The sequence below is a fragment of the Gouania willdenowi genome, chromosome 3 (assembly GCF_900634775.1).
Source record: "Gouania willdenowi chromosome 3, fGouWil2.1, whole genome shotgun sequence".
Lineage (NCBI taxonomy): Eukaryota > Metazoa > Chordata > Actinopteri > Blenniiformes > Gobiesocidae > Gouania > Gouania willdenowi.
Window position 1 is genome coordinate 30,424,590 of NC_041046.1, and position 14,479 is coordinate 30,439,068.

Below are 14,479 nucleotides of genomic sequence, written 5' to 3' on the forward strand. Positions count from 1 at the left end.
TTTTATCGGACTGCATCAAAAATCTCCAATATATATTATATTTAATCAATTGTAGAATACTGTAGATATTATGTTGAAGGTTAACATTTATGTAACCAATTGGTTAATAATAAATGGGACAGTTTTTCTCATACCTACTGTTGCTGACTATTGTTCTCTGTTTGAGTAACATCACTAGATCAAGCCTTTTCTAACATTCCACACTACAAAATAAGTCATAAAAGTATGTATGATTCGTGCTGATATTGTATCGTCTCGTTATCAGTATCGGTCAATACCCAAGGCTGCAATATCAGCATCGTATCGAAAATGAAAAAGTTGTATCGGGACATCCCTAAATAAAATTGATCATTTCCAATTTTTAAATGGTTACTCTTTCAAGTTAAAACACAATCTTGAAATACTGTATTTTATACTTTTACTTTGCCAAATATAAATCATATTTAAATAAAATGCATCCAAAAATGTCTGAGCTGGCACAAGGTGTCACTAATCCTGGCTACTCTGTGTTTGTAATCCAGTATAACAGACATGATCAGAAACTAATTGTAGAAAAAAAAATGTCTTTGGGGTCGCCAGAAATTCTTGATACCAAAATGAGGCCACGATTCAAAAAAGGTTGGGAACCACTGCTTTAAAAGCTGTCTTCAGGTGTTGCAGCAGGATTTACTTCCTGTAGATGGCGATGAGATGAGAACTGACTTATTTCCTTTTCCCGCCCCTCTCTGTTTGTGTTTGTGTTTATTAATCTTCAATCGTGCAAAGGCAGTGCAGTCTTTACACTAGTTTTTATTATTATTATTATTATTATTACTTTGCAAAGCTCTTCAAGTCAAATACAGATGGGTAATTGTTGATGTGAGACATGAAGCAAGGAAAAAAAATGAAATGGCTGAAATGGTAGTTAGAGAGAACTAGAGAGAGGATCAAAACCATAATCTCATCTGGATTTTTTTTTTTTTTTACTCCCAGCAGTATTGCATAAGGCTTTAATCCCATACTGTCCATCAAATTTACACAACCATTTCTGTATGACTGAAATTCACAGCTGTTGTCTTTACATTTAAGCATTACAGTAGCCTCTAATGCCAGATTGTTTAATGGTTTGGAAGTGAGGATGTAATGTAAGTGACGTGCATTGATAAGAAAAACAAACAAACAAACAAAACAGTTGCAGTCAGACTCACCAGCTAACAGCAACGTAGTGGAACTACATAGCTATCACTGCTGAGAACACCACAGGCCAGGATGGTCCTGAGAAGAGGAAGAAGCTGTATTGATGCTCTATAGTTAGGATTTACATTCATCCATCCATCCATTTTCTTCCGCTTTATCCGGGGCCGAGTCGCGGAGGCAGCAGTCTCAGCAGAGACGCCCAGACCTCCCGATCCACGCACACCTCCTCCAGCTGTTCTGGGGGAACCCCGAGGCGACACCAGGCCAGCTCAGAGACATAGTCCCTCCAGCTTGTCCTGGGCCTTCCACGAGGCCTCTTCCCAGTAGGACATGTCTGAAACACACAGCAACGCTATGTGTTAGATTTCAGTCAAAGTTTGTTCAACAGCTACATTAGAAAGTGAATCTAATTTTCAAGTCAGACTGCTTTGTTAAAAAAAAAACGTATTTCTTAAGACACCATCTGTTCGAGGGATGCGACCAGGAGGCATCCGAAGCAGATGGCCGAGCCACCTCAGCTGGCTCCTTTTGACGTGAAGGAGCAGCGACTCTACTTCGAGCTCCTCCCGGGTGACTGAGCTTCTCACCCTATCTCGAAGGGTGCGCCCAGCCACCCTGCGAAGGAAACTCATTTCGGCCGCCTGTGTCCGCGATCTTGTCCTTTCGGTCATAACCCAAATCTCATGACCATAGGTGAGGGTAGGAACGTAGATCGATCGGTAAATTGAGAGCTTTGCCTTTTGTTGTGGTGAAGAGGGAGCTGAGGATTTACATTTCTCTTTTTAATTGTAAACACTAGGATTCAAAGAAGTATCCAGTACTGCATGACATACTGTAAGACAGGAGAAATGGCACATTCCCAAGATGAGGAACTCAAAATATAAAATCCAATCAGTCACAATGATACAGTCATGTATTTTTTGGTTAGGGGTGAGTATTGGCAAGGATGTTGCAATACAATAAGTATCACGATACTTGGGTCACAATACAATATTATCACAATATCACAATATATTGCAATATTCTACCCAGTTAATATCAAAATTAAACGTAGAGATGAAAAATCAAGTTGCTGTATATGTTCGTCAGAAGATATTAATCATTCAGAGGACAAATTGAGTCAAAACATCCTATTTATTATTATTATTATTAGTGTTTTTGCACATTTTCACTGAAAGAAAATGCAGCGTTACATACTGACATCATAAAATAAAGTGCAACAAGTTTCTTTTCACTGAAAATACTGTGTAGAAGTCTCAAAATAATTATTGATTAAATATCAGGAAAAAATTATTATTTTTTTAAATCAATAATAAAAAAAAAGATTTAAAATCAATACCCAAAAATTGTGATATATCGTGAAATTGATTTTTTTTCACACAAAACTAGTATAAAGACTGCATTTCATAATGTTATAATGTTCTGGTCTGGACAACTCCACTCAGTTAGGACATCATAATCAGACATTATTTTCCAGTATAGTTCTATAGTATAAAGTCCTCTATGCTACCATGATCATTCACTCTTTAAAGGCTTGGAAGCAATTTCCATCCCCATTAATAACGATACAGTAGGTACAAATGTTCAATCTGTATTCGATATTTTGATAAAACCAACCTGACATAACAGAATCAAATTTAAAAAAGATTGGTCAATTACAAACTGGTATGAATTTTGGAAATTTAGCCAGTGATGAGAGATAGGGAACAATTTTTGTTTTTGAAACTAATCTGGAATAAGTTTATTGATCCAGATCTTCCATGGCTTAAGGTCTATCTTTGGTTAAAATCTTTTTACACACTCCTGCAAAAAGACAACCAAACTAATAAATGGCAGTGAAAATACTGCCTCCTTGGCAGAAGTAAGAAAAACAATGCTCCAGTGGAGGCTTGAGGCAGCTTGACCAAACATTTCAGAAGAAGACTGCAGGCTCCTGGAAATACGATCCCTGAGCTCGGAAGAAGACACGTCCATGGTTCACGAATCAGCGCATGTCCTTCATTATATTGTATCTGCTCAACCCCGGATGAAATAGCGGATGAGCAGTGGTACTATAGATTCATGGGAATGCAGATAAAAGAGTGGAGTAGAGCTGTGTTGCTAGGACATAGTGGGAAAAGCCTCAATAGATGCAACTGTAAATGAAGCCACCTGAAATAAAGGATAGGAACAACAGGAACAGATCTGATATCTTATACCATCGTCTGGAGTTCATAAGCAGAGGCCAAAAACCAAAGATTTACCAAAATTCTTCAGAGGCTGATGCTGTCAATGTTTATTTTTATTGTACACAGTGCTCCAGTACTCCAAGCTGCTCAGACGGTCTTGGATGTTTGGGTAAAGTACACTTGACTGACGATGACCAACTGACTATGATGATCCCTTCTCGCCCTTGTCTTTCTCTGTGAAGCTTGCATGTTCTCAAACTGTACTGTAATTTTCTTTCACTGTACAAAAACATGTGCGTTAGGTTAACTGGGGTTTTAACAGCTCGTAACTCAGGATGGATCAGAGAAGCTTCGTGAAGCATTATAGTACTTATTCTTTAACTTTTTGTTCATGATTTTGAAAAGATGCTCTTATTTACTGCGTCAGTAACAAAAAGAAAGCATTTTCTTTTTTTTCTAACCAAAATATAAAGGAGTTGGAAAATAAATATTCTTTTGGTGAAAGCAGTGCACAGTTGTTAGGAGAGAGTTGGAGCTAGCACTTTTACCTCTAAGATCTTGGTATGCTCCAAATGGGAGCTATGGCTTCTGGTAGAGGTCGTTATTGGTTCTCTTACACTGCAGATTAATAGGTTTCCATTCTTTCTATGTCAGTATACAGATGTGAACAGGACTTATACTAATGCACATCTGGGAGTTGAGTGGGCGCCATCTGGGAGGCCTGGCAGGGGATTTAGAGGCTGAGAGGAAAGGAAGGGGGTGTAAGATAGATGTCCAAGTATATAAAGAGGGTAGTTTGGAGAGGTGTTAGTAATAAAGAAGATGGTTTGTAAATCTAAACGTGTTAGTACGTTTACAATTAATAACTCAGAGTCTTCTCACTTGCACTCATAGATGTGGTTGAACTCTCAGTAGAGCTGCTGTTATCCTCAGAGGACTCTATGCAGCTCAATCCCAGGTGAGCTGAACTCTCTTATTCTCACTGGGACCTCCAACATCTGTCTACATGACACAAAAATACTCCCAACATTTAACACCTCCACGGTCATACAAGGAACACCTGGTTCGAAGAAAAAAGGCTATGTGTTTTACAGGTAGCCCGTGTTTATAGCATGGGCGTTCATTACACAATATTTTCTCAAGACCGGAAATGAGAACGCTTTAATCCAGTGTACAGTGTCTGCTGCTACATCCAGGATTTCTGCAACTCCTGCTTTACTCCTAGTACACACACCAACACACACACACACGCGTACACACACACACACACACAAACAAACACACTACATCCTCTTACTCCCTGCAGTGCCTCGGCCCCTGTCACTGTTAATCCAGCTGGGGTTGTGCCTCTCTGCTTCACCGTACAGTCTGATAAATTCCCATCGGATGATAGAGCACATCACTCTTTAAAACAGCCACACTTATCACTCATTGGATTTACAGACATCGGGAGGGAGCCTCAAATTACAGAGGTTACACTCAGCTGCACGGGACTCTGCTGAGCTGAACAATGACGTTCCATCTAGGCACTGAGACCGTGCTGCTTCCCGTCGCTCTCTGCCTCAGTAAGGACATCTCTCTAATCTCCTGATGTTGTGATTTTTATGAATACATTGGTGCATTTTAGACTGCTGTGAGAGATTTGTAAACAGAGAATTTCTTGTCTTCTCTAACATTTTCCTCTTGGTTTTTAAGATTTGGTTCCTTGTATCAGAAACTTAAGTTGATCAGAGAATTTTTTTTGTTGAGAAAACTAATTTTGTAGGGTATCTTATGGAGGACACCTCAATCAGCTTATTGGGAAATTAAGGCGAGGGAGGTTTAACAAATGCACTTAACGTAATGAGAAGTGCATTTATCTCCTTATGAATCCCGTCACTGCTTCCTGTCTGTACTTCAATGAGTTTCTATCCACCTGGCTTATCTCATTCAATCCTGATTAGAGGTTGTGCAGTTCTTGTTGTTTTTTACTAAATTGGCCTGAAACAGGTAATTACTGATTATGAATGAAGCCCTATTGACAGATATCTGCACAGGCTTCAATACAAATGTAGAAAATGCATAACTGCGAGTCGTACAATTTGAAGAAAGCTTTACTACACATAATGGACCACCAGTAAGAAGCTTCAAGACATACAGTACTATGACTTGGACAACCTCAGGTCTTCACATGAATCTTTCAGATATTATTTTTTATTTAGTAGAAAGGGTAATATGGTGTTAGCCTTGGTCATTTAACAAAACATGTATGGTAGGCACATCAGTCAGACTTGGCCAACATGTAGCAATGCGCTCAATCCCAGCCTGCATCAAAACCTCCGTTCTGATCTTTGATTTCATATTGTACATTTCATGTATGGGGATGATAAAAGCACCTTTTTGAAATTTTAGGAATTCCTATTCAAGAGGGTTCTGAATGGCTAAGAACCTTCAAAGCTACATTTTGGATGAAAACGCCACAAAGACATTTAAGAAAACGCTAAACAGTTTATTTTTGCACAGATTTTTAAATTCAACAAGCAAAAACAGAGATAGCTGAAACTACATCACATGTGTAGCCACAAATGTAAAGCTAATTCTTAGCTCAAGTTTCTGTTTAAAAGTGAATTAAAATTCACTAGGAATTTGATGGATTTTAGGTTGTATTCATGGCATGATCAGACTTTGATTTGATTGATTTAAAATCATGAAGACCTATAACTTTAGTGCAAAAAGTGTAAAACAAATCTGCAAAAAAAAAAAAGAAAAAGAATATTTTGTACCAATATGTAGATATCATTGGCTCAAATAAGACCATGACTGGGATATACTTTTAGTTAAATGCTGCCATATCTGAAATGTTATCATGATGTTTCTCAACTTTAGACAACCTTACTGGATTTAAACAACCTTCTTTCATTCATCTTTTCAACCCACTTCAACGTTTAGTACGGTGTTGATGAGCTCATCTGCCAGCTCAACAATTTACATTAAATATTTTCAATAATTTATATTACGTATGTCCGTGATCAATGCAGGTCAATCTATTTATCTATCTATCTATCTATCTATCTATCTATCTACTGTATCTATCTATCTATCTACTGAATCTATCTATCTATCTACTGAATCTATCTATCTATCTATCTATCTATCTATCTATCTATCTATCTTAATGCCCTCACAGAGCTTGTATGTGATTTTGTGGTTCTGCACTGAATTTGGCTTTGAGGATGCGTAATCCCTCCAGATGAATGGAATACAACATATTTCAGCATTTGTTTGATCCGTCTAAGCAGTTTATGGATCATTTCTATAAATATACGAGTGCAATGTTTCACTCAACAAAATGAAATCCTCAACTAAAAGAATCCATGATTTAATTTCTCTCAGCCTCATTTTTTAACAAAGGTTTTGTTAATGTGTACCTTTTTTTTTTAAAGTATGCCTTTTTGCTGCACCCTGTCCAGGTTTATTATGATAAGAGTGTTGAAATATCTGTTGCTTCCTTCTGATACAGGCTTGTGTTCCTTGTGTCTCGGAGCTTCCATTCCTGTCTCTTGTGGATCCATCTACAAGAGTTTTGCTCAGTGTCTGCTAACACTCGGCGACAGTTTGGTGGAAACACAAAAAGACCAGAACACACAGGACATCAACACAATCTGCAGGTGTGTGTTTGTCTTTGCTGATGCTCTTGTGGTTAATGTTGATCTGAAGGGCCTTTCAACATTTCAATACATCTCTTATCTTTTTTAGTCTTTGTACCATCTGCCATCCACTCATACATGAACACACGTCAGGATTGCATTGAAAGGTGTTGGCTCTCCATTGGAGGAAATAAAGCCAAATTCTCTAGATCCACACCTGGCCACTTCAAATTTTCCTTTATCTTCCAGCATGTATTCGCTCTTGTTTCTGACAAATTTGATTTCTTGACATCGTCTTTCAACCCTTCAAACTGGAAGAGGTTCTGTGCCGACCCTTGATGTAGTCTTACTCACGACTTCCTGCTAGTTCTGCACCACCATCTCTTGATCCATAAAGTCACAATGTAACATATTTTGATCCATATCCTTTCACAGCTTTCCTTTTGCTCTCTATGTTTTTAAATGTAATGCTAAAGTCTTTCGCTCTGTGCTTTCCCTTAGGACCCCATTCTATCACTAAGGCTGTGTTTGAAATTACATAGTAACGTACTACACACTACACACTCAATAAGTATATACTGTCTATTACATACTATTAGTATGATTAGGAGGATTTGGATGATGAGCATTCCCACTGAAGTATTCTTCCAAGTTTCCCAAGATGCATTTTGAACCTACAACGACAAAAAGCGGAAGCACACTGAGGCTAAATATCTCTGCTAATTCGCCACCTTTGAAAGTTCTGAAAGCCTTATAAGCAAGAAAGTGACCGAGTAGAGACTCGCCATTGTGCAACTGATTAAACTTCCGGTTAACTTCAAAACAAGAGCTCTATTTACAAAAGTGTTTGCCTTTTAGCTTTAAGCTGGTCCCAGGACAATTTTATGTTACACTCGCAATGCATCATGGGGCGGTTAAGTATGAATAGTGTGCCCACTGTGCATACTTAAAAAATGTCCCGATATTTCTTGTATACTCAATCTTTCCATACTATCTAAATGGAACGCACTACATGTTCATTTTGACATCAGACTTAGTACGAGTAGTCGGTTAGTATGTGATTTTTAACAACCAGTTTCCTTTACCAGATTAGATGTACTGCCCCATGTACTGTATATCACACTTCACTGCCTACTTCTCATTTGTTACCACTGATTCTATGACTCCTCCTTCCAGCTTCCTACATCCAAGCACTAGGTCATTTTACAGATAAATCAAAGCTGCAAAGCTACCTTTGCACCTCGTGCCACCATTTTACAATCTCAAAAATCATTCAGGTTACATCTTCCATGCACGATATAATTTGTGTTAATCTTCCAACCTTTGTTGGCCTGCAACATCACCTTTTCATCATTTCAATTATTTGTGATTTTCCATGCCTACAACTCTTTAAATCAACACTGTTCGTAAACCGTTTTTTAAATTTTTTTTACAATAACTCCTAAGTGGTATGATATTGAACCCCAATCAGCAATTCAATCCATGTCCCTACACTCTCATCTTCCCTCTAGACTTTCCTTTTCTTTGCCTTAAAACATGTTTCTCCCCACTTAATCAAACAGTAGTATTCACACATCACACTGATGTGCTATCAATGTAGTAGTTGATCATATCTCAGGCTGATATCTATCCAAACTGCTCCTTTCATCCTGAGTTCATATATGCTTTGAGTGGTTTTCCAAAAACATGTATTTGATGATTGTTTGTTGTAGTAGTGTTTCAGTGTATTGTCCTTCCCCGTGTGTATCCCAGTGGCAACACAGAGCAATGGAGACGGGAGAGTAAACCGCTGTAGAAGCTGTGTTGCCAGGTTGGGTTTAGAGTTCCCAAAGGAGGTGATGCAGTCTTCATTTTAGTGGCGTTTTCACAGTTTATGGTTAACATTATGAGCTCTATCTGTCAACGCAGAGTTGAACGTGTCATGTTTGACTTTGAGGCACTTCAAACTTTGTATGTGGTCGCACGAACATTTCGTGACGCGCCCTGTGTGAACGCAGCATAATAGCTTTAGTAGCACAGGCTACGTACTAAAATATTTGAAGGAATATTTCTTTGTATCTTTACATACAAAGTGGCACCTAACTCTCGTCAGACTCATATTAAGTTATGTGTTTGTTATTTTTTTTTAAGTATTTATCCTGGCTTTGTTGAGTCCTAAAAAATGTCCTCCATCTTGGTGTTATGGAAATGGCCACCATAGAGCAAGCAGTGACATTTTTGTATCTATGAACGTGTGTTAACAACAGCAAAATTGGGCAGGGTCTCAAATTAGTTGACAGGAACTGTAATTCAAATCGGAATGAATTAGTGTTCAAGATGCTTTGTTAAGGCAGAAAAACTGACTCTTTGTAGTTCAGTCAGGGTCTTTATTGTTTTAGTGACTGTTGTAATGTCAGTGAGGTATTTTAGAGGAAAAAGGAAGTCATGAGTTTCTTTCACTCCCGAAATCTCATCATGTGCTGCTTCTTTAAGGTCCTGGAATGCGTTCCACATTTGTGCCAACTCGGCACTTGCCGGCTGTCCTGGAGAAGCAGCAGCTGTTTGGGAATCTTTAAGACAAGAGTCCAGGAAAGCACAGTTTTCTGGAAACCTCTACGACATGTGTGCCAGCCTCACCACCCTCCCGCCCAGCACTGTGCCTGCGCCCCCAAGCCCCCCCACCTCTGACCAGACAAACCGGGAGACTCTGAAAGGCCGAACACGCGCACACAGCCCCGACACCATCACACTGTTGATCCCAGCATGCAGTTTGCTGCTTGTCCTTCTCAGAAGTTAGTCTACCTATTGGCATTTTGAATCGGTTACATACTGCCCCAGCAATCCAAAAACACTATGGCACAATGGCTCAGAGGGATACCAATAACTGGTTTTTACACAATGTGGGGCTACAATTTGAGAAACACACATATATATATATATATATATATATATATGTATCAGAAAAGATTCCCGTATGCCTTGATTTTAAAAAGAAGCAGATATTATACAGCAACCAAAAGAGAATTATGTACAGAATAATTTATTAACTGTGATGTCTTATTTAGCAAATACCGGTACCATGTTGTAATTGACTAATAAAGTATGATTAAATGTCATTAACTATACTATTATAGCTGAAGTGAGAAATTGTTAATCTGAAAAAATAAACAGAATACTTGTGGTGTTTGTGATGAAGCCGCAGGTATCTGCAAATATTTTAGCGGACACTTTTTTTTTAATCACAGCTGCAGTAAATCAGTAATACCAACTGGTTTTAGGACAATAGGAGATTTTAAGGGATGCTATAATGCTGGGTGATCTGCTTATGATCCAATCAGGTGTGATCCTCAGGAGGGTATTATTTCTGTTAAACAGTTTTTTGTGTGTATTGGGGTTTAATTCACCGCCCTGTTTGACAGGATATCAGATTTTCACGTGGAAGGACTCTCTGATGTGCTGCTAATGTTATTTATTTTAAAAGTGAGATATTTCGTGTGACCTAATAATAATTCAGTTGAAAAGTGTCAAGCATTGTAATAAAGTGTAAAAATACTCAAACACTATAGGAGTTCAAACAAGAAAAGTCTATCTGACACAGGTAGGAAGACAATGTGGGCGGTGTCTCCAAGTGTTGTCCTTGTGAGCGAACTGTTGAAATTGTAACATTTTGTACTGGTCGATCTCTGTTTACACACACACTAAACAATAAATTCACAGTTGTTGTTTTTTTTTACAGAACCATGTCTAGTATGATTTTTGTGTTATGCCAAACATAAAGATGTTGTGGTTTGTGTGTGTGTGTGTGTGTGTGCATTTCTAATACTCTTAAACCGTTTCGTAACAGCAGAATCTTGCAGATTAATCTTCACGATTGCATTCCTTCACGGTGAAACAGGTTGCACCTCAGATATCCTTCTAGTATTAATCAAAGATGGCTGCTTGTGCAGCAAGTTGCTGAGTCACCAATTTCATGAAGTATGGTAAGATCTGAGCAGGCGTGTGACAAACGATCAAAGGTTTGTGTTTTTACCGTTTTGCCTCTGCCAAGAAGGCAATAATTCTACCTGCGTTTGTTTTTTGTTTGCTAGTTAGAAGGATTACGTCAAAAGCACTTAATGGGTTTTGAAAAGGGTGCCCATGAATTCTGTATATTCATTAATGTGGTTAGAAATTTCTTCCAAGACTATAAAGTGTGCATGATCAATGGTACCATGATCATGATCACTGATCAAGATAATCTGGCATAAAGGAGAATTGGTTTCTAATGCAGGATGCTGAAATCAGAATAAGGTGCTTTATAATCACCTTTAAATCAAAGTTTCACTGATTAGGAAATATTAGACCAAATTTTCACAAGACGCTGCTTTGATCAGTGATTAACAGATTTCAATGAACATACAGTAGCTAGAGGCAGTTTGGAGCTAAGACAATGAAAAGCATTTGTCTTTATTTATTACTAGGTGTGGGACGACACACTGAGTTCACTATACCAGGGGTTCTCAACTAGTCTTACCCTGGGACCCACATTTTTTCCACGGCCATTAAATCGCGACGCATGTTTTTCAAAAACAGCTGTTGAAAACACACATTCTCTATTTTAAAATAAAAACCTATATATTTTCCTGTGCAACATGCACTTCACAGCATGCCTGTCAAAAGAAAAAGTTTCTTTCAAAATAAAAGACAAGTCTAGCATGAGAGACTTTAAGTATTTATTTATTTTTGACCAGCTGCCACTTTTGGGTCCCGACCCACCAGTTGAGAATCGCTGCACAATACAACATGATATATAATGGGCTCAAGATCAGGATAAAATACAATATTTTGGAAAGGGAACAAAGATTTTAAAAATTGCAGTTGAAAAAATACCCATGCTTTTATTTACATTTAACTCTGGGAATACTTACATATTGTGGTGTTGATGGCTTGTTTAATGAGTTATTAGAAGGACGAAGCCTTTAGAAAACACACTGTTCTTTATTCAAGTCAAACTGAAATCCTGAGTTATCAGAAAACACTTCCTGTCAGAAGGATCAGCTGCTAAGTCGCTATGAGCTGTCCCCACAATACCCTGATGCGCCTGCTCGGCCTAATCTCTTTGTTTGCTATTCATTGGGAACAATGCTGGAATATTACCATGAGATCATTGGGAGGCGTGCACGTTCAGCATCCAGCTGTTGAAACATCAAGACACGGCAGTGTTATTGTAGTTTGTAACTGAGATCACATCCCCAGCAAAGTCAGTCACATATCAAACAGGGTTTGGAACGATGCTCACTGCTCAGAAACAGATGGTGTGTACAGAATAAAACACAGCTCCCATCACCAACTCCACGAATGATCAATGAATATGGACAGGATTTTATTTCACGGGAACACAAAAGCTTTAATTCTAAGCTGCACTGCACGCCAACATTTTCACTGTTGCTCTGCATACAATAAACTAAAAATAAATACTAAATATTTCAACCTTTGTTTGCACCAAATCCTTCAGAAATGCTGGAATTACCATTCACTTAATGTCTTCTTTTTCAGTCTCAATGGGATGCTATTAAAAGTTTTACCTCATTACTAAAGTTATCTCAGCCATCATAGCTCACACTAATTTGACCAAAAAGTACAAAAACAAAAATGACTGTTGTATGTTGGTCGTAGAGTGTCAACTGTTTCAAATCCATGGAGTTCCTGGAAAAATGTAACTACAGTTTTGATTTTACATAATAGTTTATTTCATGATGTTTTTAGATTTAAACAGACTGCACTTTAAAAAGACAATAACTTATTTTTCATGCAGATTGGTAGTCTACTAAACAGTGTAACCTACAACCTGCTGTAATACTGGTTTTTATTACAGTAGAAGAGCACTAATATAGGGCAGGTATAAAATGTCTAATTTAATGAAGAGAAACTTGGGAAACGGATAAGCCATGTGATCGAATCAAAGCGTGGCACTGATTGGCAATAGGCTATACTTACAATTAACAAATGCAAATATTTCATTAACTATTATCTGAACTGAATATTCTGATGTTTTAAGATCGATCATTATTTTTCACTAAATTTTCACTAGTGTTAGGGATTCACATAGGGTTCACTACATTTTCACTTGGGTTTCAAAATTCTACTACAGAGGCTTGTAGTCTATTTGTCATGCTTACCACATGAACTGAGATTTAAATACATGCTAGATGGTATTATTTAATATCAATCGAGATGGTACTATTTATTTCTCCTGCTGATTAAACACATCGATAGTCTCTAAGCAGTCGCACTTTGTGCTGCCAGATTATGGAAAGTCAAGGTAAAAAAAAATATAGTAACAGTCAAGTGAAATATTGGCAATTCAGTATACAGTGTGTCCAGCTTCAAACTCAATAGTGTTGCAAAGAGAATTGATTTCTGAATACAACTGGGACATAGTTTAACAGTGATTTTAAAATGTTCCCTTTGTAGTTTCAACATCTGTGTGTGTCATACACAACACTTTTTCTGTAATGCAATTAATTTCAAAGGTTTACATCACATGTCGAAAAACGTCAACTTTCTGGAGGGCAAACCTAGATGACAGTAGAGTTGTCAGTACATCTATGGCGGCTGTAGAGGGCGCTCTCTGCCCTTTAATAAACAGACTAGATAGTTGTGCACGAGTCAACACAAACACTAACATTTACTTACAAATGTATTGTAAGTGCATTTACTTTGTTGTTTATACTCATTATTCACATGTAGCATACTTAGGCTATAATTTTTTAGACAGTGGCTATCCGTACGGTTGCCGTATCAATATACCGACACTCTATTCGTACGCAGCACTCGTATTTGGCCAGTTTAGGTCACGTGATAGGTCAGTTTAGGTCGCGTGACTAAGCCTTACCCTAAACCTAAACCTACCTAAAAGGTTACGCACGTGTACTTTGGTAACCGTACCAATAGCACCATGGGTTGTCCGTATGGCAACCGTACAAATAGACACTTGCTATTTTTTTAATTGCTAAAATATTTTTTCTTTCTGTATTTTTCATTTTTTATTTATTTTTTTTACCGTAGCAAACCTATTCTTTATTATTGCTATTTTTTTATTTTCTGGCCTATTCTAATGATATTATTCTAGTAGTTCATAAGGAGGCTTCTTCTTCTACTTCTTTTTTTTTTTTTTTAAATAAGGAGGCTTCTTCTTTTTTTTTTTTTTTAAATAAGGAGGCTTTTTCTTCTTTTTTTTTTTTTTAAATAAGGAGGCTTCTTCTTTTTTTTAAATAAGGAGGCTTCTTCTTTTTTCTTTCTTTTTTTTTTTTTTAAATAAGGAGGCTTCTTCTTTTTTTTTTTTTTTTTTTTTTTTTTTTTTTAATAAGGAGGCTTCTTCTTTTTTTCTTTTTTTTTAAATAAGGAGGCCTCTTCTTTTTTCTTTCTTTTTTTTTTTTTTAAATAAGGAGGCTTCTTCTTTTTTCTTTCTTTTTTTTAAATAAGGAGGCTTCTTCTTTTTTCTTTCTTTTTTTAAATAAGGAGGCTTCTTCTGAGGCAGACGGGGGACAT

General features: G+C 37.5%; 1 protein-coding gene across 1 annotated transcript; it reads left to right on the forward strand.

The window, feature by feature from the left end:
- The first annotated feature begins 4,854 nt into the window (after positions 1–4,854).
- nrn1lb (neuritin 1-like b) lies at positions 4,855–9,746 on the forward strand. Its single transcript, XM_028473963.1, has 3 exons — positions 4,855–4,909; positions 6,844–6,991; positions 9,443–9,746. Exons 1-3 carry the CDS (start codon positions 4,855–4,857, stop codon positions 9,744–9,746), a joined length of 507 nt encoding a protein of 168 aa, XP_028329764.1.
- Positions 9,747–14,479: the final 4,733 nt, after the last annotated feature.

Coding starts and splice junctions, on each gene's coding strand:
- nrn1lb (XM_028473963.1), top strand. CDS start 4,855: ATGACGTTCCATCTAGGCACTGAGACCGTGCTGCTTCCCGTCGCTCTC. Junction 4,910..6,843: donor TCCCGTCGCTCTCTGCCTCA/GTAAGGACATCT, acceptor CTTCTGATACAG/GCTTGTGTTCCTTGTGTCTC. Junction 6,992..9,442: donor GACATCAACACAATCTGCAG/GTGTGTGTTTGT, acceptor TGCTTCTTTAAG/GTCCTGGAATGCGTTCCACA.